Source organism: Hyaena hyaena, unplaced genomic scaffold (assembly GCF_003009895.1).
Source record: "Hyaena hyaena isolate Hyena2069 unplaced genomic scaffold, ASM300989v1 scaffold_1181, whole genome shotgun sequence".
In the NCBI taxonomy this organism is placed as follows: Eukaryota; Metazoa; Chordata; class Mammalia; order Carnivora; family Hyaenidae; genus Hyaena; species Hyaena hyaena.
Genome location: NW_024081813.1, coordinates 421,941 through 447,446, shown reverse-complemented (window position 1 = coordinate 447,446; position 25,506 = coordinate 421,941). Strand labels below are relative to the sequence as shown.

General features: G+C 37.4%; 1 protein-coding gene across 1 annotated transcript in view; it reads left to right on the top strand.

Annotated features, from left to right (window-relative positions):
* Window positions 1-7,182: 7,182 nt before the first annotated feature.
* Window positions 7,183-25,506, top strand: part of MAGT1 (magnesium transporter 1) — a 55,943-nt gene continuing 37,619 nt past the window's right edge. Inside the window, exons 1-3 of the mRNA XM_039222727.1 lie at window positions 7,183-7,332; window positions 18,294-18,463; window positions 21,409-21,526. Coding sequence (XP_039078658.1) covers window positions 7,231-7,332; window positions 18,294-18,463; window positions 21,409-21,526 — 390 coding nt within the window. The 5' untranslated portion in view covers window positions 7,183-7,230. The remainder of the gene's footprint in view (window positions 7,333-18,293; window positions 18,464-21,408; window positions 21,527-25,506) is intronic.

Below are 25,506 nucleotides of genomic sequence, written 5' to 3'. Positions count from 1 at the left end.
GTTTAGAGCTCCACGGAGGAGAGCTAAAACAGTGATTTTAGGCTGAGTCATCAAAGACACTAGCTTCTAGATAGTGTTTCAGAGGCCTTGAGCCTGTATCTCGCTCCACACTAGCAGTTCGTTTGAATCCCCCTAACTTATTCATTTCTCTAGTTTTTTGGTCTCCTATTACTACCTACTAGTTTGTTTAACTTTTAATTTTGAAATGATTTCAGATTTAGAGAAAAGTTGCAAGAATAGAAAAAAACTAGTAATATGTGGATAAATACGTCATAATTGATTATAGAATCTTGATAGTGAGTGTTCAGAGTACAGTTCTTTCACATTTTCTGTATGTTTGGATATTTTCATAATAAAATATGAAATATGTGGTGAGGGGAGAACTCCTAGAACACTATTGCCAAGGTTGCCAAGGTACACCACTTGGATAATATTTTGCCACAGGTGTTCGCTCTCTTTCTATATATATATACATATATAGATGTATGTATATATAGATGTACATATGTATATATATACATATATATATGTATATATAGGGGGCAGATTGGAACCATTTGAGAGTAACTTGCATACATCCTGTACTTTTACCTGTTAATATTTAGGGTTCATTTCCTAAGAGTAAGATATTCTCTTACATAACCATAGTACAGTTATCAAATTAAGAAATTTTAAATATTGATACAATACAGCTCATATTCCAATTCACCAATTGTTTTAGTGTCTGTATCCAAAATTCAATCCAGATCCCCATATTGAATTTAATTGTTGTGTGTCTTCAGTTCCCTCTAAAAGTGAATAGTTCTGGGGCGCCTGGGTGGCTCAAGTCGGTTGAGTGTCTGACTTCAGCTCAGGTCTTGATCTCACATCTTGTGGGTTTGAACTCTGCATCTGGCTCTGTGCTGAACGCTCAGAGCCTGGAGCCTGCTTCTGATTCTGTGTGTGTGTCTCTCTCTCTGCCCCTCCCCTGCTTGTGCTCTGCCTCTCAAAAATAAGTAAACATTAAAAATTAAAAAATAAAATTGAATAGTTCCTCTTTGTCTTTTGTGGCATTAATTTTTTTCTCACTACCAGTAACCTTTATTCTCTCAATTTTACATATGAAGAAAGTGAGGTGCATAATCCTTAAATGACCAGTAGAAGATCAAGATTAGTCAATTGTAAGTAGAAGAACTGGTAATGGACCTTCTGACTCCACAACACTGTGCTCTGTAATATTTTTTAAGGGTATAGGCCAGTTATTTTGTAAAAGTTCCCACAAATTGTGTGTGCTTGATGTTTACTCATGATTAAATTCAATTTATGCACTTCTGGCAGGAATATTACATAGTAGATGTGTCTTCTTAGGGCATCTTATCAGGAGGCATACAATGTCCCATAATTGTCTCATTATTGTCGACTTTAATAATTTGGTCCAAAGAGTGGCTTCCAAGTTCCTACACTAAAGTTATTGTTTTTTTTTAATTCTTTGTAATAAATAAGTAATGTGAAGAATACATTGAGACCTTAGGAATATCCTATTCTTCATCAAAATCTCACCCACTAGTTATTGTATCCATTAATGATTTTGCCTAAATAAATTATTAGCGTGAAAGTTTCAAGTGGTGATTTTCTAACGCTATCATTGCTTCTTTTTTAAAAAATTTTTTTAATGTTTTATTTATTTTTGAGAGACAGAGAGAGACAGTGTGAGGAGGGGAGGGTCAGAGAGAGATACAGAATCGGAAGCAGGCTCCAGGCTCTGAACTAGCTGTCAGCACAGAGCCTGAAGCAGGGCTCAAACCCAAGAGCACCCTAGAGCCGTGAGATCATGACCTGTGCCAAAGTCGGACGCCCAACCGACTGAGCCACCCAGGCGCCCCATCATTGATTCTATATTTTATAGTGAGTGTTCTACTTTAGGGAGGAATTTTATCCCCTCTTCCATTTTATTTGTTCATTATCAGTATGGATTTGTGGATTCAACAGTTATAGTCCATTACTATCATGATTTATCTTAATAACCAATAATGAACAATAGGGTTCCCTTCAAGCTGCTTTATATATATTTTTTACATGATTACATTATTTTTTTGACCACATGTTTATTTTCTCACACAAGATGTTCAAGGTTCATCTTGTCCTTTCCCTGCCACAGTACTGGAGCCAGCCATTTCTCTATGGAGCCCTAATTTTTTTAGAGATGTTATTTAGCAACATATTATTTGGCACCAAGTACACTCATTGATATGGGAGTGTCATTGCTTCTAGTCCTTTCAGCAAATAGAGCTAGGAATACATATTATGAATGATAAATTTATACTAATACCTCCAATGACAGTCCAATCCCCAAAAGTTCTTTTTTAGTTTCCATCCTTTCATATTTGTATCTCCCTTCTTCCATAGTGAGAATCCTGGCTGTCAATAACATCAGTGTTTATACATATTACATTATACACAATATATTTTCAGAATTGCTATACTCATATCACTATGAAAAACAAACCTACATAGTACAGTTCATGATTTGCTTGTAGAGTTTTTTCTCTTTAGACTAATGGTATATAATCAAACTCCTGTGTTCATAAGTTATTCAGATTAGTTTTTTATCCTCTAGTGTAGTTGTTTTTCTTTTTTTAATTCTTTAAATGTTTGTTTTTCTTTTTTTAATTCTTTAAATGTTTGTTTATCTTTGAGAGAGAGACCGAGTGCAAGTGAAGGAGGGGAAATGAGAGAAGCAAACCCAGAATCTGAAGCAGGCTCTGGGCTCTGAGCTGTCAGCACAGAGCTCAATGCAGGGTTCGAACTCATGAACCATGAGATCATGACCTGAGCTGAAGTTGGATATTTAACCAACTGAGCCACACAGGGGCCATTATAGCGTGGTTGTTTTACATTTGAAATAGTGTCAACCTCCCTTTTTTCTGTTTGTATTCAATTTAAGTTTTCCCACATTCTTACTGTTAAAATTTTTTCTAATTTATTTTATTTTTTAAATTATTTATTTTTTTAAAGTAAGCTCTACACCCAATGTGGGTCTCAAACTCACAACCCCAAGATCACAAGTTGCATGCTCAACTAACTAAGCCAGTCAGGCACTCCTCTAATTTATTTTTAAAGTTGTGGTAAAATATACATAGCATAGTATTTACCTTTAACAGGTTTTAAGTGTACAGTTTAGTAGCATTAAGTACATTCGCATTTTTGTGCAATCATCATCACTATTCATCTTTAGAAAGTTTTTCATCTTGAAAACCCAAATGATTTGGTTTTATAATTGGATTATTTTAGAAATATTCACATTACTGAAAGTCAAAACTATACTCCTCCTATAACTGTTCCACTCCATTTCTTCCACTTCCTATAGATAATCAATTTCATTAGTTTCTGGTTTAACATTTTCTGCATTTCCTTTTGCAAAAATGGGCAAATATGTGTATATTTTCTTATTTCCTCTTTTTACACAAATGTAACAAATATGTATATTCCTTTGTACTTTGGGTTTTTCTCACTTAACATTAGATCTTGAAAATCCATATCATGTACCTTTTTAAAAATTATATAACTGTGAAATACTCCACATTGTTTATGTATGTTGGAGGAGGTAATCGAGAGGACCTGACTGCTGGTTGACCTGTGAGCTGGATGCAGACAATCAGATACTCCTCACTCAAACCCCATTCTTAGAATGTACATTCTGCTTACTGTCTCCACAGTGAGAGCTATTCCAACACATAGCCTGAGAGTAAAGCTATTGTTGAAACCACTTGAACAGAATACACGACTGAAACCAGTTAAGGGCTCTATATAAACTTTTGAGATCTGGTGGGCAGGGTAGGAGTTCTATTCATTTTGCAGCTGCCCAAGATAAGCCTTGCAAGTAAGTTCCTTTGCTTATTAAAAACACAACCTGGGGCACCTTGGTGGCTCAGTCGGTTAAGCATCCGACTTCAGCTCAGGTCATGATCTCGGGGTCCATGGATTTGAGCCCCGCGTTTGGCTCTGTACTGACAGCTCAGAGCCTGGAGCCTGCTTCGGATTCTGTGTTTCCCTCTCTCTCTGCCCCTCCCCCACTCGCTCTGTCTCTAAAAATAAAATAAAGACATAAAAATTAAAAAAAAACACACAACTTAAGTGTCCATCGATAGATAAATGGATAAAGAAGATGTGTTACACACAGTGGAATAATACTTAGCCATAAAAAGAATTAAATCTTGCCATTTTTTAAATGTTTATTTATTTTGAGTAGGAGAGAAAGAGTGGGACAGCAGGGGAGGGGCAGAAGGAAAAAGGGAGAGAGAGAAAAAGTGCAAAGCCCAACATGGGACTCAGTCCCACAAACCATGAAATCATGACCTGAGCTGAAATCAAGAGTTGGACATTGAACTAAGTGAGCCACTCAGATGCCCTGAAATCTTGCCACTTGTGACAACACAAATGGACCTACAAGATATATACTAAGTAAAATAAGTCAGGCAGAAAAAGGCAAATACCATGTGATTTCACTTATATGTGGAATCTAAAAAACAAGCAAAACAAACGAACAAACGAAAAACAGAAACAGACTCATAAGGGGGGCCTGGGTGGCTTAGTCGGTTGGGCGTCCGACTTTCGCTTAGGTCATGATCTCGCGGCTCGTGGGTTCGAGCCCCGCATCGGGCTCTGTGCTGCCTGCCAGCTCAGAGCCTGGAGCCTGTTTCGGAGTCTGTGTCTCCCTCTCTCTCTGACCCTCCCCTGCTCACGCTGTCTCTCTCTCTCTCCTAGAAATAAATAAAAATTAAAAAAAAAAAAGAAACAGACTCATAAATACAAGCTGGTGGTTGCGGTGGGGGGGGGGAGGGAGGATGGGTGAAATAGGTGAAGGGGATTAAGAGGTACAACCTTCCAGTTGTAAAATAAGTAAGTCATGGAGATGAGAAGTACAGCATAGGAAATATAGTCAATAATATTGCTGTAACATGATATGGTGACAGATGGTGACTACACTCATGGGGGTGAGCACTGCATAATGTATAGAATTGTCAAATCACTTTGTTGTACACTTGAAACTAATATAACATTGTATTTCAACTATACTTCAAGGAAGAAAGAAAAAAATTTTAAAAACCTACCAATCTGGAATGGTCTGCTTCATTCCTCTTCCTTCTTTCTTTTCCATTTTGTGAACCAACAATGTACCATAGTATGTTCAATCTCCTGTATTTGAGCATTTGGGTAGTTTTGAGAATATTTCAGTTATAAATAGTGCTAAAATGAGTAACTTTGTAGACATATATTTTCTTATTTTTGGAGTAGATTCCTAGAAGTGGGATTGCTGAATCAGAGGATAAATGCATATGTAATTTTGCTAGGTATTGTCAAATTACCTTATAAAGATCTATTATTTTACATTTCCACCAGCATTATATGAAGGTGCATGTTTCCCTACAGCCTCGAAATTGGCATGTACTGAATTTTTGCCAACATGATAAATGAAATTTCCCTGTGTTCTTTAAAAACTCACCTTAATTTTTACTTGTTCAATTTACATGCACTAAAATTCATTCTTTTATGGTGAGCCAGTCTGTGAGTTTTGACAAATGCCTAGTGTAACCGCTCCAACAATAAAAGATATAACGGTTCCATCACCACAAAAACCTCCTTGTGTGGCCAACCCTTCTCCACACCACCAAGCCCAGATAGCCACTGATCTATTCTCTGTCACTTTGAGTTTGTCTTTTCCAGAATACCATTTACATGGAATCACAGAGCTTGTCTCTGTATACTTTTATTTTGTATTATTCTTATTAAATGTCTATGAACATTTAAAAATGTTTTTCGTATCTCTAGATCACATCTCATCACTTTAGAACCAGCCATTTTCCTTTCTATATGCATAGCCTCCTCTCTCCAACATAATGAAATTCTCTTTCTGTGTGTGTATGTGCATGTATTTCCCAGCAAGGCCTAAAAGAGTAGTCATATCATGTTTCACACTATGACAATAAATCCAAATTATAGGCACCTGGTTTTATTTTGTTGGTATTTTCCCTCTGGAGTATTTTATTCTTCTCTAGTTAAATCATCCCAGTTTTACAACCTACTATGATAAACAGAACTGGGCCAAATAAATGGAAACTTCTTTAGAATTTTTACTATTTTTTATTATTTTTAAATGTTTTATTTATTTCTAGGAGAGAGAGAGAGAGACAGCGTGAGCAGGGGAGGGTCAGAGAGACAGAGGGAGTCACAGACTGAAACAGGCTCCAGGCTCTGAGCTGGCAGTCAGCACAGAGCCCGACTCGGGGCTCGAACCCACGAACCGCGAGATCATGACCTAAGCGAAAGTCGGACGCTTAACCGACTAAGCCACCCAGGCGCCCCTATTATTTTTTAGATAGGGGGAATTGGATGTTTAAAGACACGGACTATGACACAAAAACTAAAAAGACAGAAATACTTCCTTACAACCTTAGTTTCGCCCTCATCTCCCAAACAAAATAATAACAAAAAAGATGACATGCGTATATAACCCGAAACTTAAGTCTTTGCTGGTGTTTTAAAGCAATAAATTAGAACTTTTAACTTTAACATTTTCATGAAAAAATCAACTTTAATAAATAACTTTAATGTTCCCTCTGTTCAGAGCACAAGGCACAGCTCCTGGGACACAGAAAGTAGTCAACAAGCTCTTGCTCATTTTTTTTTTAACCTCCCTCGGCGATATTAAGTATACTTCTGCTTTCTTGCCTTTCCTTTTTTCATCTTGATTAGAAAAACTTTAGAGGCAGAATAAGGAATAAGATAGCTAACAATCACGTGGCTGGGTCCAATTTTTCTGGACTATTACACGAACGAAGTGGGTTTCAAGGACTTCTAAATGAGCGCAGGAAAGCCTCGGTTTCAGCAATCTTAAACCATTTTGGACTGGGGTGAAAAACCCGCAACGCTTCACAACTGCGCATGCGCCCCTGAAGATCCATGAAACGTCTCATATTTTCGTAAATGAAAGGGGTGGTTAATCATCCTTAACGGACCAATGAAAAACCACCAGATTATCCTTTTTCTATTGGCTAACAGAGACCAATTAAAAGTGAACTGTCTTTTAGCGGGCGTTTAGCAGTAGAGCGCCGTGACGTAATGTGAAGGGTCACCCAGCAGGGCTAAGATGGACCAATGAGGAGGGACAGGGGGCAGGTTCGCCTGTTCTCACGCCCGACACTCAGTCCAAGCCTGAGGAAAGTTTCGCTTCTCAGAGGGAGAGGAGCAAAAATGGCAGCGCGTTGGTGTCTTTGGTGTGTCTCCGCGAACATGGCGGTGGCGCTGCTGCTCAGTTACGGGGTTCCCTCAGCTTCTGCCCAAAGAAAGAAGGAGGTGAGGACGCTGTTTGCGACAACACGGGCTTTTCCCAAATAGTGGGGCTTAACAGGGTCTGTACTCTTTCCCATTCCCCCCCCCCCCATTGGCTCTGTGTCTTTTGGTGGCTCCATTTTCACCGTTTTTAAGAGTTAATCGGGTTCACGAGATAAGAAATTGTAACTCCTTGTCTTCTGGGGATGTAGAGACTGAGAGGGGTGGGGTAGATGACAACCTGGCTTCTTTAGGCCTGTGCATGTACATAGCTGCGAGTTTTGACACTACTTTTGAGTTATGGGCCCCGTCAGGTGCTGAGGGAAGTTTAACTTTAGGTTTGGGGGTAGACTTTGTGCTTCGGTAGATGCAACTCCTTTCTAGACGTCTAAGAGCTATAAGTTTGTAACATTTTCGCTTCAGGAATGTGAGAATTAAACTGAAAAGTTAAAATTATGCCAGGATTATGACATTGTCCAAATAAGTGATTCAAAGCAATTTACTGGGATGGACGCTCTTAAAACATTTGCAATCATTTACCAATATCAAATATGCCAGGTACTGTTGTAGGAGCTTGGTATGCATAAGTGAACAAAACTAAGATTCCTTCTTTGTGAGATTTACTGGCTTTGGCGAGAAGAGGAGATAAAATACTCTTTACTTACTGTTGAGCAATGCAAGCAAAGGAATTTTAACATTATGTTGTGAAGCATTTGTGCTTAGAGCCATATGCTCTTAGAGATTTCAACAATTATTACTAACAATTATTTATGTTCTCTAATTTTATAGATGAGGGAAACTGAGTCCTAAGCTTACACAGTTACTTGTTGCAGAACAAGGACTAAAATCCTAGGTCAGCCAGTCTTAGGCTAGTTCCTGTACATTTTGTGCTTCCTCTAGTACACAACACCTGTACACACAGTTTTAAAATATCATTTAAACATCTCAGATGCTTGTCAACTTGAGTTGAATTTAAAGGAACCTGTTTTTTTTCCTGTTTCTGAATATTTGAACTATTTGGTTAAAAAAAAAAAGCCAGCAAGTTAAAATGAATTACTTATTAGGTTGGCAGAAAATAAAATAAAAAACACAGTTTTCAAGTGTATGGTGAAGTGAACAGGCTTTTTTTTTTTTTTTTTTTTTTTTTGAGGATTCCAAGCTGTTTTTATATGGATAACAAGATGCAGGACAATACTTTATATTTTAGATGCCTTTTATGTAAAACCCCCCTACCAACAAACATATAAGTGTATACATATGTAGAGAGAAACCTTTGTAAGGACACACAACAATCTTAACAGTGGCTGTCTCTGGGTAGTTGGGATTGCTCATTAGAGGAACACTCTCACTTTTTACCTTATGTATTCGTATTGTCTGAATTTCTACAGTAACCACTTACTCTTTTTTAATAAAAAGTGGAGATTTTTTAAAACTACTATTTCTACCAGTTAAATTCTATTTATTTACTTAATCTTTCACTGAAGTAGAAGCAGAAGGGCCTAGCAGAAGATAGATTTTTTAAAAAAGGAATCGCCAAGAATTCTATGCTTTAAAACATGGTGGATTTATGTTATTTAAATTTTATCTCTGTAAAATAGTTTAAAAAGGAATCAGATTCCAACTTCCTCTCCATCATGCCCACTTTTCAGACCCTTACTAAACTGGTCATTTTGAACTCATCCTTCGTAGTGTTGCCAGAGATGATAACATGAAAATCTGGAAGCCTTTTAAGCCTATTTTGCAAAGTATAAAAAGGCTTCTGTAGCCTGTCCCTGGTTGGCTTGTTCCAGGCTCATCACAGTCCAAACTCCTCCCTGTACTAGTCATATTGAATTATCTGCCTTCCTTGATGTGTCTGTATTTTCTTGCAACTGTCTGTATTTGATGGACTTCTGCTGGAGTATTTTTTTTTTCTCTCACTCTGCCTCCTCATTCACCTGAGGATTCCTACTCTTCAAATCTTAGCTCAAACATTATCTTCTTCTTCAACCAAGCTTTTCCTGGTCCCTCCAGCTGAATTGAGATGAATTCAGTTCTTCACATTATCATTGTTCATAGATCAATCTTTCCCATAGACTATGATCATATTGAATACAGACACTTTTAAATGTTTTTTTTGTTTTTTTGTTTTTATTTTTTTATTTATTTCTAGGAGAGAGAGACAGCGTGAGCAGGGGAGGGTCAGAGAGAGAGGGAGTCACAGACTGAAACAGGCTCCAGGCTCTGAGCTGGCAGTCAGCACAGAGCCCGACGCGGGGCTCGAACCCACGAACCGCGAGTTCATGCCCTAAGCGAAAGTCGGACGCTTAACCGACTAAGCCACCCAGGCGCCCCGAATACAGACACTTTTAAATTAATTTTTGTTTCCTGACACCTAGCAATGTCAAAAAGGCCCTTGATAAACATCAAGTTAATTAATCAATTAATTGTGTGTATATAGAGTCAGGAATCTGTTCTTTCACTTGCAGTTTGTTTAGATTTCACAACCTAAAGTTGGATTTTCTCATCAGTAAACAAGGAATTAATATAGGATGGTAAAGGTGGTTTAGTTTTTACTCCTCCCCCTGTAACTGAGGATGTTTTAGCCCGTTTAAAAAAGATTACTGTGACACTAGTTAGAGACAATTTAAAAATATAGGTGTTCTGTTGAAGAACACTTACTTTTTTTGTCACCTTTTGAAAACATTATTATTATTATTATTATTTTAATCTCAGGTCTATCCATCATAGTAGATGTGGCTTTAAATTGTAGGGTGATGTCCAATCTTATAATCTAAATATTCTTTTTAAAAAGATACCTTTCCTAAAATGGTGTAATTAAAAATCAAGTTCCTCCTCAAGTTCCTCCTGATTGTGTGTTGTTAAATGTAATGCTCCCCTACTTATCTGATTATTTACACCCACAACAGTGTTTTCACTGGAACATTGACTTATTCTATAATATTTATTCAATGCCTTCTACATGCCAGGCACTGTGGTTTATATACATTATCTTTAATCCTCACAGTAACCCTGTAGAGTGTTAACCCCTTTAGAAAGATGAAGGAAGAGGAAACTGATGTTGAACAAGAGAGATGTTGGGAGCTTGCCCAAAGAAGCACAGGTCTAGAGACTGAGCTGGGATTCCACCCCAGGTCTGACTCCAAACCGTTTCCTCTTTGCTAGGCCACAAAGACTTCTTTTGAAATGACTTGTTTTATTTTTCTGATGAATTATATCCCTCTGTGGTAGAAGGAACGTTGTTTGTCTTTGCATCTGGTGTCATTTTAGGAAGGCAGCATGATAAAAATGAATAAGCATGGCCTTTGGTAAAATGATCCCTATATCTTGATCTACTTCTGGGAATCTCTAACAAAGAAATAATATGAAATAATGAAAACAGTGAATGCACAAAGCATACTGAAGCCTAATAAAAATGATTATAATAATGCTAGGATGACAAATAGATCTCCCCTCTTTTCTCAGTTTTCCAAACAATTTTGTAAAATTTTTAAAACCATTTATGTTAATGCAATCCAAGTGATCCTTAGCCAGTTACTCTTAGTCTCATTTTCCTTATTGGTAGAATGCGAAAGTGCCTATTTCTATGCATATTGTGAAAATTAAATGAGATGAAGGCTGTAAGGTGCCTAATGATATACCTGGCATATAGAGGATATTAGATTAATATTAGAAAATAATATTGTGTTCCTTTGTGGTAGTAAATTATTTTTCAGTTGATATCTTTGTGATGTTTTTATGAATATTTTTCAGAAAATAGAAGTACTGCATATTTTGACAAGGCAGGTTATTGTTGGGAAAACTACATTCTCTGACATTGCTTTGAGAACTGACAAATGAAATTGTTACATGTGCAAAACCCCTGTGATTCTTTTTTAATGTTTATTCATTTTTGAGAGAGAGCGAGCGCATGAGTATGGGGAGGAGCAGGGAGAAAGGGGGACAGAGGATCTGATGCAGGGCTCGAACTCAGGAACCATGAAATCCTGACCTGAGCTGAAGTCAGATGCTCAACTCCTGTCATTCTTTAGAAAATAACGTACTGCTAAGAACCAAAGACCCAGTAGCAGTTTCAAAACAAATTGAGGTAACCCCCAAAGCTAAAACATCAAGAAGAGGGGACAGAGGTGTATTTTAGCCCTGTCCCGAAATTAGGTATACTGAGAATGGAGCAGATGACATTTAAGGGTTAAAAATGCTCCAATCTCGTCAAGAAAATGTGGTTTATCTATACAATGGAATACTGCATGGCAATGAGAAAGAATGAAATCTGGCCATTTGTGGCAACATGGATGGAACTTGAGGGTGTTATGCTGAGCAAAAGTAAGTCAGGCAGAGAAGGACAGATACCATGTGTTTTCGTGTATAGGTAGATTAGGAAGAACTTAACGGAGGACCATGGAGGAGAAGAAGGGGAAAAATAGTTGCGGAGAGGAAGGGAGGCAAACTGTGAGAGACTCTTGAATGCTGAGAACAAACTGAGGGCTGATAAAGGTGGGGGAGAGAAGGGGGGTGATGGGCATGGAGGAGGGCACTTGTTGGGATGAGCACTGGGTGTTATATGGAAACCAAACTTGGCAATAAACTATTTAAGAAAAAAAATGCTCTATTCTCAGGGGCGCCTGGGTGGTTCAACTGGTTAAGAATGTTAACTCTTGATTTCAGCTCAGGTCATGATCTCAACATAGTGAAATGGAGCTGAGGTTGAAGGCCCCTCCCCCTGACCATGTTGGCCTCCGTGCTGGGCATGGAGTCTGTTTTAAGGTTCTCCCTCTCCTGCTTTTCCACTTGTGCACATGCATACTCTCACTCTCTTTCTCAAAAAAAAAAGAAAAGAAAAGAAAGAAAGAAAAGAAAAAGAAAAAAAGCTCTCTTCTCTGCTTATTGTCTCTTTTCTTCAGTCATTATTTTCCAGATATGTTTCCAGATCTGTTCAGTCTCTTAATTTAAGGATGAAGTTGGAAATGTATTCCTTAACCAGAACTTTTATTTTACTAAAATAAATATTTTACTGCTGGAGGTTGGGCCGGCTCCGGCAGGTCCAGGAGTCCCTGAAGGATGGACGGTGTTGGCGAGAGACAGAGAGCCCCGAGATTCTTTCTGATCACCAGGCAGGCATCTCTATCCTGTCGGTTTTGGTGCCTTTCTTTATTTAAAAGTTCAACAACAACAGGAGGTCAGAGAAAAGAATGTCTTACAATGGGAGGCCTTTTGTGATATCAATTGCAGAATAACAGAATGTTCTTAGTGAAAAACAGGATAACATATAAGTTAAATTGTATATAGATAAGCTAGGAGTCATTCTGTCTGGCTCTCAAGAGGATGAATGTTTCTGAATTGGCTTGTTTGTGGAAACTATCATGGGGGCCCTAAATGTGTCAGTCTTTGCACCTGGGTTTATGTTTTAGCTACTCTTTTTTTTTTTAAATTTTTTAATGTTTTATTTATTTCTAGGAGAGAGAGAGAGAGAGAGCGTGAGCAGGGGAGGGTCAGAGAGAGAGGGAGCCACAGACTCTGAAACAGGCTCCAGGCTCTGAGCTGGCAGTCAGCACAGAGCCCGATGCAGGGCTCGAACCCACGAACCGCGAGATCATGACCTAAGCGAAAGCCGGCCACATAACCGACTAAGCCACCCAGGCGCCCCTGTTTTAGCTACTCTTATCTATTCTCATCCCAGTTGCCAGTGTAAGGGAGGGTGTTTGTGGAATGTAGGCCTTGAGGAAGGGACTGCTATGCTTCACCAATTAGCAAAGATATATGTAGTAACTTTGTTCTGCCCAAACAAAGGCAAACCCCAAGCAAACCCCAAAATAGGCTCTTTGTCTCAGGGCCAGGCTCAATTGTAACTCTTGTGTTCTTAACCCCCTTTATTATCTAAGTCTTGGGTCTGCAAGGCCCATAGGAAGAGCCTTTTGACAATCACCCACAGAGCTTTCATCTAAAATCTCTTTTGTAAAGTCAGGAATATGCTTTTCCTTATGAGGTATCTGTATTCAGAATATGGGTCTGATATGGAATATTGTGAGGCCTGGTCAATACCAGCAGGCTTATATCCAACATGAGCCAGTAGTAGCAGAAGGAGATACCAGTTTTCATTTCTCATGGCCGGAGCTGTGCAAACACTGCCATTTCCTTGCTGTGACTGCCATCCAGAGAGGCTGGTGCGGCTCCCGGCATTTTACTAGTCTGAAAACTAGTGGATGATTAACAAAAAGCTAAAAATAGCAAGAATTTTTATGAGTAAACCCTGATGGTCTAAAACACAGATACAATCAAATAAGCTTTGTGGGAAAGGGAGGTGCATTTTAGAGGAATTCAGACTGGTGATGTTTAGCTTTATTACTTCTGAAATTCAGAAGAAATCTCAATGGCAGGATCAGATTTTAGTTTTAAATAATAATGGATTACCATATGCTATTTTTCTTTTTTTTTAATTTTTAATTAAAAAATTTTTAATGTTTTATTTATTTCTGAGAGAGAGAGAGAGAGAGAGAGACAGCGTGAGCAGGGGAGGGTCAGAGAGAGAGGGAGACATAGAATCCGAAAAAAGCTCCAGGCTCTGAGCTGGCAGTCAGCACAGAGCCCGATGTGGGGCTCGAACCCACCAACCGTGAGATCATGACCTGAGCTGAAGTCGTACGCTCAACCGACTGAGCCACTCAGGCCCCCCCCCCCCATATGCGATTTTTCATTAGAGAGATTCAGGGACAGTAGGAGAATTTGTAGTTGTTAAGATTTAATCTAATTTGCTAGAGCCAACTTAGATAAATATTATGCAAGCAGGTAGAGTGAAATTAAACTATTGTGTCATTGCCTTTTCTTGGCTCTCTTAATCCTTCATAGCCCTAAAATATTCATCATACTTGATTATTACTAACAGGATTAGAGATATTAATTGACTTCCTGTTAGTGGGATTATTTTGTGGTCATACTAATTAAAATGTTTCCAGAGAAGAGAGACTTCAAGCTTACTTAATTTTGTTGGTAGGTATTATTGTGAATAATATTGCTCCTTTTTTTTGGTTTTATTTGAGTAGAATATAATGTAGGCCAAGAAGGAGGAAAATTACTTGATTGCAAAAGTCTTTCCTTATAAATTTAATTTTTTTTCCATAGGAAACCTGTATTTTGTTTTGAATAAGTGTATGTAATGCAGATTAAAAACTGTATGGCTATGTTTTCTTCAGTGTGTTGTAAAACTGTTAGTGGAAAAATTATTTGCAATAGTTGTTTCCAAATCAATTGCTTTTTGTAGTTTCTGAGTAATTCATTTGATAAACCACCTGCTTTTCTGTACTATAGTCCTTTGTGGTTCTTACCAATAACTATAAAGTATTTAACAAATAGAAGGACATGAAGGGCATGGGCAACAGTTTAATTCTTTACTTTTGAAGGTTATGTCTTTACAAAATAAAGGGATATCTGGAAAGTGTATAGTGGGACTTAGTGTAGATATTGTAGAAAAGCAAAATTTTTATTTCTAAGCCATAGCTTTCAATATCCAAACAATGGGCTCTAGACAATGGATGAAAGGTACTCTAAGGAAGAAGTTTCTTCAGTACTAGAGATTTAAACTGATCAAGAATGCTTTCAACTCAGGGCGCCTGAGTGGTTCATTTGGTTGAGCATCTGACTCCTGATTTCGGCTTGGGTCATGATCCCAGGGTTGTGGGATCAAGCCCTGTGTCGAGCTCCTCACTGAGCATGGAGCCTGGTTGGGATTCCTTCTCTCCTCGCTCTGCCCATCTGCCCCGTTCGTGCACTCTCTCTCAAAAATGAAAAATAAGTTAAAAAATTAAAATAAAAAAGAAAGCTTTCAACTTAATGTGAGAAGAGAAATTCCCTTATAAAGTCATATACTAGAAAGACAGAGGGCTAGTAAAAGAAGTGTCCAGGAGCTGTACTTTAAAAACTATAAAACGTTGATGAATGAAATTGGAGATGACACAAACAAATGGAACAATGTTCCATGCATATAGACTGGAAGAACAAATGTTGTTAAAATGTCCATAGTACACAAAGCAACTACACATTTAATGCAATCCCTATCAAAATGCCAACAACATTTATCACAGAACTAGAACAAACAGCCCTAATATTTGCATGGAGCCACAAAAGGCCCCAAATGGCCAGAGCAATCTTTAAAAAGAAAAATAAAGCTGAAGGTTATCACAATTCCAGACTTCAAGTTATACTACAAAGCTGTAGTAATCAAAACAGTATGGCACTGGCAGAAAAATAGACACATTGATCAATGGAACAGGATAGGAAGCCCAGAAACAAACCCATGATTATATGGTCGATCTTCAACAAAGGAGGCAAGAATGTGCAATGGGAAAAAGACGGTGTCTTCAACAAAGGGTGTTGGGAAAATTGGACCACCTCCTTGCATTATACACAAAAATAAACATGAAATGGATTAAGGACCTAAGTATGAGACCTGAAACTATAAAAATCCTAGAAGAGAACACAGACGGTAAAGTCTGTAACATAGGCCATAGCAACATTTTTTAGATGTCTTCATTATCCATACATCTATCGACATTAGGTTGTTTCCATATCTTGCTGTTATAAATAATGCTACAGTAAACATAGGGATGCATGTATCTTTTTGAATTAGTGTTTTTGTTTTCTTTGCATAAATACCCAGTAGTGGAATTACTGGATCATATGGTATTTCTGTTTTTAATTTTTTGAGGACCTCCATATGTTTTTTCACAGTGGTTGCACCAGTTTATATTCTCATCATCAGTACTGCGCAAGGTTCCTTCTCCACATCCTTGCCAACACTTGTTATTTCTTATCTATTAGAGTCTAGCCATTCTGACAGGTGTGAGGTGATATCTCATTGTGGTTTTGATTTGCATTTCCCTGATGGTTAGTGATGTTGAGCCTTTTTTCCTCTGTTTATTGGCCATCTGTATGTCTTTGTAAAAATGTCTATTCAGGTTCTCTGCCTATTTTTTAAAAAGTATTCATTTATTTCGAGAGAGAGTGAGCATGAACAGGGTAGGGGTGGAGAGGGATAGAGAATCCCAAACAGAATCTGTGCTGTCAGTGCAGAGCTTGACGCGGGGCTCTGTCTCACAAACTGGGAGATCATGACTTGAGCAGAAATCAAGAGTCAGATGGCTTACTGACTGAGCCACTCAGGCTCCCTTCTCTGCCCATTTTTAATTATTTGATTTTTGGTATTGGCACTGTTGAATTTTGATAGTTTTTAAAAGTATATTGTACCTACTAATCCTTTGTCAAATACATGGTATGAAAATATTTTCTCCCACTCCGTAGCTTGTCTTTTCATCCTTTACCATGATATTTCCTAGGGAGAAAGTTTTAATTTTGATGAGGTCCAGTTTATCTTTTTTTTTCCTTTTTTATCATGCTTTCTTGTTTCAGGTCTAAGAACTTTTTAACTACCCCATGATCCTAAATGTTTTCTCCTACTTTTTTCCTTAAATTTTTTTTTCAGTAAGTTCTATGTCCAACATGGGACTTGAACTCACAACTGCAAGATCAGGAGCTGGATGCTCTACTGACTCAGCCAGCCAAGTGCCCCTTTTTAATTTTTTCTAATATATTTAATTTTTTAATGTTTATTTATTTTTTGAGAGAGAGAGACAGAGTAAGAGCAGGGGAGGGGCAGAGAGAGAGAGGGAGACACAGAATCTGAAGCAGGCTCCAGGTTTCGATCTGTCAGCACAGAGCCCAATGTGGGGCTTGAACTCATGAACTGTGAGATCATGGCGTGAGCCAAGTTGGATGCTTAACCAACTGAGCCACCCAGGCACCTCTTCCTAAAATTTTTTATACTTTTCATTTTTTTTAACTTTATTATTTTTTAAATATTTATTTTTATAAAATATTTTTATTTATTTCTAGAAGAGAGAGAGAGAGAGCGTGAGCAGAGGAGGGTCAGAGAGAGAGGGAGACACAGAATCTGAAACAGGCTCCAGGCTCTGAGCTAGCTATCAGCACAGAGCCCGACGCGGGGCTTGAACCCACGAACCGCGAGATCATGACCTAAGCGAAAGTCGGACGCTTAACCAACTAAGCCACCCAGGCGCCCCTTAAATGTTTATTTTTGAGAGAGAGAGAGAGAGAGAGAGAAAGAGAGAGGCAGGCAGATAGAGGATCTGAAGTGGGCTCTGTGCTAATAGCTTATGTGGGGCTCGAAATCATGAACTTTGAGATCATCACCTGAGCCAGTCAGACGCTCAAGCGACTGAGCCACCCAGGCGCCCCTACTTTTCATTTTTATATTAAAGCATGTGATCCAGTTTGAGTACAGTTTTTTGTATACAGCGTGAAGTTTAGTTCAAGGTTCATATTTTTTTCTATGGATGTCCAGTTGCTCCAGCACTGTTTGTTGAAGAGGCTGTCCTTCCTTTACTGAGTTGTTTTTGTACCGTGTGAAAAATCAGTTGGATCTACTTTTGTAGGTCTGTTTTTGGGTTCTTGTTTCTGTGCCATTGATCTATGTGTCTATGTGTCTATTCTTTTATCAGTACCACCCTGCCTTGCTTACTGTAGCTATATAGTAAACTTTAAAATCAGGTAGAGTGATTCTTCCCATTTTATTCTTTGTTTCTGAGATTATTTTAATTATTCCAGTTTTTTTTAATTAGGTGTGTTTTGTTTTGGTTTGGTTTTGAGAAGTAACATACAAAAATAGCTGGTTGGTTTAACTCAACATTCTTTGGAATCTTTGGTAAATAAAAACTTTTATGATTTTATATTTTATTTATTAGTAAATAATAAGTAATTCACATCAACAGTGTAGTATCTTATTAAATCTCATTATGAAATAATTGAATTTTAAGAATAATTATCATAATCAGCCACTATTAGCAGATTTTATTTTTATGTCTCTCACATTTCCTACGTACCTCTGCTTGTTAGTCTTGGTTTTAAGTTGCCTAGTTCAAAGGAACTTCAAATGACAAGTTGAGAGCATTAACACTATGCTTCTCCCTTTTTTTTAGATGGTGTTATCAGAAAAGGTTAGTCAGCTGATGGAATGGACCAATAAAAGACCTGTAATAAGAATGAATGGAGACAAGTTTCGTCGCCTTGTTAAAGCACCACCAAGAAACTACTCCGTTATTGTCATGTTCACTGCTCTCCAACTTCACAGACAGTGTGTTGTGTGCAAGTATGAGCTTTCAACTATACTTTAAAATTAAATAACATAAGATTTTGACCACTTCTCAATCCCAGAAGAACCAAATTGTTTCAGTGGGTACATAAAAAATTAATGTCTGTATCTTACTTAGGATGTCTGTAGTAACACATAATACTACTACCCTTTTACGGTAATTTCTTAGTTTCCCACATTATTGGGGGGAACAAAGAACAAAGATAAAGTATTGTGGTAGCCATGATATGAATAACATAAAAATTGAATAATCATCTTATAAATTGGTGTCAACTTATATAAATGTATGCTAATAGCATTGATGTTCTTTATTATTTGTAAGAGCTTTCAATTTCATACTGTTAATTTATACAACAACCCTAGAAGGTAAGTTAAGCAAGTATTCTCTCATTTATCAAGAAACAAGTTCCAAAAATTTTTAACTGGCTTACCCAAAGCTAGAGATAATTATTAATGGAGTACTGTTTGTTTCATGCAAATTTGGAATTATAATAGTACATTTTTAGAAAATAAAGATGTATGATTTAGATATGTTTTCTTTTTCCTAGATTATTTTGTCATGATTATAAGCCTTGGATATTGAGACAAATCTCAGTTAAACTTTCATCAAACAGTGGTGTATTGATTTTATTTTCCTGTTTCTGAATGATCTTAGGAACAAAGATTGATATTTCTTTAAACAAAAGGACTATATTTCTTTAAACAAAAGTACAAATGGTACTAAAAAATAGAAAATCTTAGGGTTTTTGGTGTTTTTTTAACTTATATTTGAGATCAGTATGTGTAGTCCGGGAGTTCACTTTAAATGAAATGACAAAGCTACCCTGTGAAGAACTAATTTAATAAAATCTTGAAGGCTTTCCAAATTCTGACAACCTGGGCCAATGTAAAGGAATAGACAGGTTTTTTTTAAGAATATATGTTCTAGGGGCGCCTGGGTGGCTTAGTCGGTTAAGCGTCCGACTTTCGCTTAGGTCATGATCTCACGGTTCGTGGGTTCGAGCCCCGCGTCGGGCTCTGTGCTGACTGCCAGCTCGGAGCCTGGAGCCTGTTTCGGTCTGTGACTCCCTCTCTCTCTGACCCTCCCCTGCTCACGCTGTCTCTCTCTCTCTCTCCTAGAAATAAAATAATAACATTTAAAAAATATATATATATGTTCTGTTACCCCAAGACTTGCTAACTTTTCTTAAAGGATTTTCTCCCCAGAGTTAGGAGATAGTCAAGGTATTTGGTCCCAGAGTATTTATATTTGAGTAGATGTTATGAATAAACATAAAATCTAAAATTATTCTTTCAAACAAATTTTAAATGTTTTTTATTTATTTTTCATAGAGATGAAGAGATAGTGTGAGCAGGGGAGGGGCAGAGAGAGGGTGACACAGAATCTGAAGCAGGCTTCAGGCTCTGAGCTGTCAGCACAGAGCCCGACATGGTGCTTGCAGTCATTTCACTCAGCAATCAATAGTATATAAAAATATCAGGGAACAAACACAAACTCCTTCATAATTCTGTATTAAATACAAATTAATGCATTCTTATTAAGCTAAGTGTTTATTAGTATCTTTCTGTAATACCAAATTTAATATTAGCTCACATTTTCCTAAAATCATTCAAAAATAAAAATTAACAGCAATGTGTATAATACTATATATTTGGTGCTATCAGGATGAGAAGTGTTAAGATGCCCTATCTTTATAATATGGCTAGGGAAATGAATTCCACAAGTGCAAATTTAGCTGGCAGTATAAGGCAATTTATAATTAACTAGCAAATAGATTATGTACATAATAAAAACTACAAGATTTCAAGAAGGACTTACAATAGGAAGATTGGGATTGGCCTGAAGAAGAAGGGATTTGTATTTGGGCTAGACAGATGGATCAGATTTAGATAGAAGTGTAGGATATTTTGGTTAGAAATAAAGATGTGTGCAAGGGTACAGAGATAGTGGTAAATAAAGTGCTGGAATTAAGAAATCCTGTTTTAGATTGATTAGTAGTAAGGCTATATAAAAGCTAGATGCCTTATTAGAACTAGATGATAAAAAACCTTGAATGACCTGCAAAAGCTTGGAGACTCTTCTAACATAGTAGAAAAGCAACAGTGGTTTCTGAGAAGAGTAGGAGTTTCAGGAAAGTAGTAATTTAGGAAGACTGATGTATATTGCAATGTAAGAAGGATTGGAGAAGGAGAAACTAGAGTCAATATTTTAATATTCTAATGTCTGATATTAAGGATCTGACTTTAGCTGGTGGCAATGAAAGTAAATAAGAAGGGATGGAGTTAAAAGATAATCACAAATGAAGAATATCAGATCATGGAAACTAAAAGCATTTGGGTAATAAGGGAAAAGTCAGACATGACTTGAGGTTTCAATTAATCTCAATTCCCTAGATTCTTGTCTTTCACCCTAATAATTTCTTTGAATGTATTTTTATTTACTAACTAGCATGTTATACATTAGATTTATAAAATGGATTACTAGTATAGTCTACTTTCTCTGGAAATAATTGAACCTTGTCTTTAAGCACTTTAGTAATTTAGAGTATTAAAAAAATTGTACAATTAGCTGTATTTTTCCAGTGACTACTTAAAGAGCTTTGAAATAAGAAACAGGCACAAAGTATGAAGCTGAGCCAAGTAACTACTTTCTGTTGATATCCCCAGCTCTTAGGATATGCCTTCTTCTCATGCCAAAACAAGGGCAATTTTTTGCAAGGTTTGCCCTAACTCTGACAGCAGAGCCTTAACTACTGTGTTTCTCTCTCTCTCTCTCTCCTTCTCCCTCTCCCTCTCTCTTTCTTCCCTCTCTTTCTCTCTTAAAACATTTCTCCCCTTTGGAAAAACTGCTATTGCTTCTTTGGCTCTGTTTTACTGCTGATAAACTAGATTGCTTTTAAAAATGTTGTATGTGTTATCTTCACAAATCTGATTGTGTCTAGGCAAGCTGATGAAGAATTCCAAATCTTGGCAAACTCCTGGCGATACTCCAATGCATTTACCAACAGGATATTTTTTGCCATGGTAGATTTTGATGAAGGCTCTGATGTATTTCAGATGGTAAGATCTTTGGCTTATTTTATTAAGTAGGGATAAGTTAACTATAGATGAAGTATAATATATCTTTTTCAATGGCATAAGAACTTTTATTTATATATTTTTATAATCTAAGTACACTGTATATACAATGTTGTTTTCAGGTATACAACAGTGATTTCACAATTCCATATATTACTCAGTGCTCACCATCCATCATCACACAATGTTACTACAGTATTATTGACTATATCCCCTATGCTCTACTTTTCATTTCTGTGACTTATTTATTATAACTGGAAGTTTGTTCCTCTGAATCTCCTTCACCTATTTTCCCCATCCTCCCTTCCCTCTGGCAACTACCAGTTTGTACTCTATATTTCTTTTAAAAAATTTTTTTGATGTTTATTTTTGAGAGAGACAGAGCGCAAGTGTGGGAGGGGCAGGAAGAGAGAGAGACAGAAAATCTGAAGTAGGTTCCAGGCTGTGAGCTGTCAGCACAGAGCCTACATGGGGCTCGAACCCATGAACTGTGAGGTCATGACCTGATCCAAAGTCGGACACTTAACTGAGTGAGCCACCTACGTGCCCCTGTTCTCTGTATTTCTGAGTCTGTTTTTGTTTGTTTGTGTGTTTTGTAGATTCCACATATAAGTGAAATCACGTGGTATTTATCCTTCTCTGTCTGACTTATTTCACTTAGCATAATACCCTCCAGTTCCAACCATGTTATTACAAATGATAAAGTTTCATTCTTTTTCATGGCTGAGTAATAATTTGGTGTGTGTGTGTGTGTGTGTGTGTGTGTACATATGTATATACAATGTATATACATGTCATATCTTTTTTTTAATGTTTTATTTATTTCTGAGAGAGAGAGAGAGAGAGACAGCATGAGCAGGGGAGGGTCAGAGAGAGAGGGAGACACAGAATCCGAAACAGGCTCCAGGCTCTGAGCTGGCTGTCAGCACAGAGCCCAACATGGGGCTCGAACCCACGACCGTGAGATCATGACCTGAGCTGAAGTCGGATGCTTAACTGACTGAGCCACCCAGGCCCCCCATATGTCATATCTTATATATCCATTCATCTATTGATGAACATGTGGCTTACTTTCTATATTTTGGCTATTATAAATATCTCTGCAATAAATAGGAAATGCATATATCTTTTCTAATGTTTTCATTTTCTTTGGATAAATAGTAGTCTAATTCTTGGATCATATGAGATTTTTATTATTAATTTTTTGAGGCACCTCCATACTGTTTTCTAAAGTGGTTGCACAAATTTACATGTCCCACCAACAGTGCACAAGGGTCCCTTATCTTCACATCTTTGCCAACACTTGTCATTTCTTGTCTTTTTGATTCAAGCCATTCTGACAGGTGTGAGGCAATATCTCATTCTGGTTTTGATTTGCTTTTCTGTGATGATTAGTGATACGGAGCATCTTTTCATATGTCTATTGGCCACATGTATGTATTCTTTGGAAAAATGTTCAGGTTCTCTGCCCATTTTTTAATCGGATTATTTGGGGTTTTTTTGGTGTTATATAAGTTCTCTATACATTTTAGATATTATCCCCTTATCAGATATATCATTTGCAAATATCTTTTATTCAGTTAGGTTACCTTTTTGTTTTGTTGATGGTTTCTTTCACTATGCAAAAGCTTTTTATTTTGGTATAGTCCCAATAGTTTATTTTTTATTTAATTTCCTTTGCCTGAGGAGACATGTATATCAATATGTTGCTATGGCCAATGTCCAGGAGATTACTGTGTATATTTTCTTTTAGATATGTGGTTTCATGTCTCACATGTAGGTCTTAGGACTGCTTTTGTGGTGTTCCAAAGATTTTGGACTGTTTTTTTTTCCATTTTTATTGCCTTCATGTATTCTTTAATTTTCTTTTTGATTTATTTGTTGACCCATTGGTTGTTTTAGGCCCCATGTGTTTGTGGTTTTTTTCTAGTTTTTTTCTTGTAATTGATTTCTGGTTTCATTGCATTGTGATTGAAAAGATGCCTAATATGATTCCAATCTTCTTAAATTTTGAGACTTGTTTTATAACCTAAGTTATAATCTATCTAAGAGAATGTTCTACGTGCACTTGAAAAGAATGTATATTCAGCTGGGTTTTTTGGGTACAGTGTCCTACATATATCTGTTAAGTCTATCTGGTCTAATGTGTTATTCAAAGCTACTCTTTTTATTGATTTTTATGTCTCCATGATCTACCTATTGATGTCAGTGGGTGTGTTAGAGTCTCCTACTATTATTGCATTATTGTCAATGTTTTCTTTAAAAATCTGTTATTTGCCTCATTTGTTTAGGTGCTCCTATGTTGGGTGTGTATTTACAATAGTTATATTCTCTTGTTAAATTTATCCCTTTATCATTATGTAATGCCCTTCCTTTGTCTCTTGCTACAGTCTTCTGGTTTAAGTCTGTTTTTTCTGATATAAGTATACCTGGCTATTTTTCCTGCCTCCATTTTCATGGAATACATTTTCCATTCCTTCACTTTCAGTATGTGTCTTTCTTTAGGTCTGAAATGAGCCTCTTGTAGGCAGCACATAGGTTGTTCTTGTTTTTTTATCCATTCAGTCACCATATTTTTTTTTGAGAAGGAGAGAGAGCACAAGAGAGCACATACAAATGGGGAAGGGGGAGAGGGAGAGGGAGAGAGAGAATCTTAAACAGACTCCCCTCCCAGCACAGAGCCCAAACGCAGAGCTCGATATCACAATCCTGAGATCCTGACCTCAGCCAAAATCAACAGTCAGACACTTGGGGCACCTGGGTGGCTCAGTGAGTTAAGCGTCTGACTTAGGCTCATGTCATGATCAGGTTTGAGGGTTGGTTCAAGGGTTTGAGCCCTGCTTTGGGCTCTGTGCTGACAGCTCAGAGCCTGGAGCCTGCTTCAGATTCTATGTCCCCTCCCCTGCTCACGCTCTGTTTCTCTCTCAAAAATGAATAAACATTAAAGAAAAACATTTTTTAAAGAGTCAGATGCTTAACTGACTGAGCCACCCAAGTGTCCCATGATATGTTTTTTGATTAGAGCGTTTAGTTCAGCTAGAGTAATTACTGATAGGTATGTACGTAGTGCCATTTTGTTATTTTTTTCTGGTTGTTTTTGTAGTTCTTCTTTGTTCTTTTCCTTCTTCTCTTTCCTTGTGGTTGGATTATGGCATCCTGTGTTATCTTTTTTTTTTTTTTTTAAGATTTTGTGTATCCCTTGACTAATTTTTGTAGATATAGTTGATTTTACTTCTTTTGTGTTTTAACTTCCATGCTGGCTTTATAAGTGATTAATCTACTGCCTCTACTGCATTTTTGCTTTCACATTTGAAATGTCCTCATTTCATAATTTTCTTCTAGTTTTGGCCTTTCTCCACTTAAAGAATGCCCCTTCATGATCTCACTGTTTGTGAGTTTGAACCCTGTACTGGGCTCTGCACAGCCTGCTTGGGATTCTTTTTCTGTTCCTCTCTCTCTGCACCTCCCCTGCTCTCTCTCTCTCAAACAAACTTTTAAAAAATAAAGAATGCCCTTATCATTAACTCTAAGTTTGGTTTAGTGTTGATGAAACTCGTTAACTTTTTTTTTTTGTCTTGGAAACTCTTTTTTAATGTTTATTTTTTATAGAGACAGAGACAGAGTGTGAGTGGGTTTGGGGCAGAGAGAGAGAGGGAGACACAGAATCAAAAGCAGGCTCCAGGCTCTGAGCTGCCAGCACAGAGCCTGATGTGGGACTCGAACTCACGAATTGTGAGATCATGACGTAAGCCAAAGTCAGATGCTTAACCGACTGAGCCACCCAGGTGCCCCTGTCTTAGAAACTCTTTGTCTGCTCTTCAATTCTATTGATAACCCTACCCAGTAGAGTATTTTTGGTTGCTAGTTTTTTCTTTCAACAGTTTGACTATATCATGGCACTCTCCCTACTGGTCTGCAAAGTTTCTGCTGAAAAAAGCAGCTGGTGACCTTACTGGGTTTCC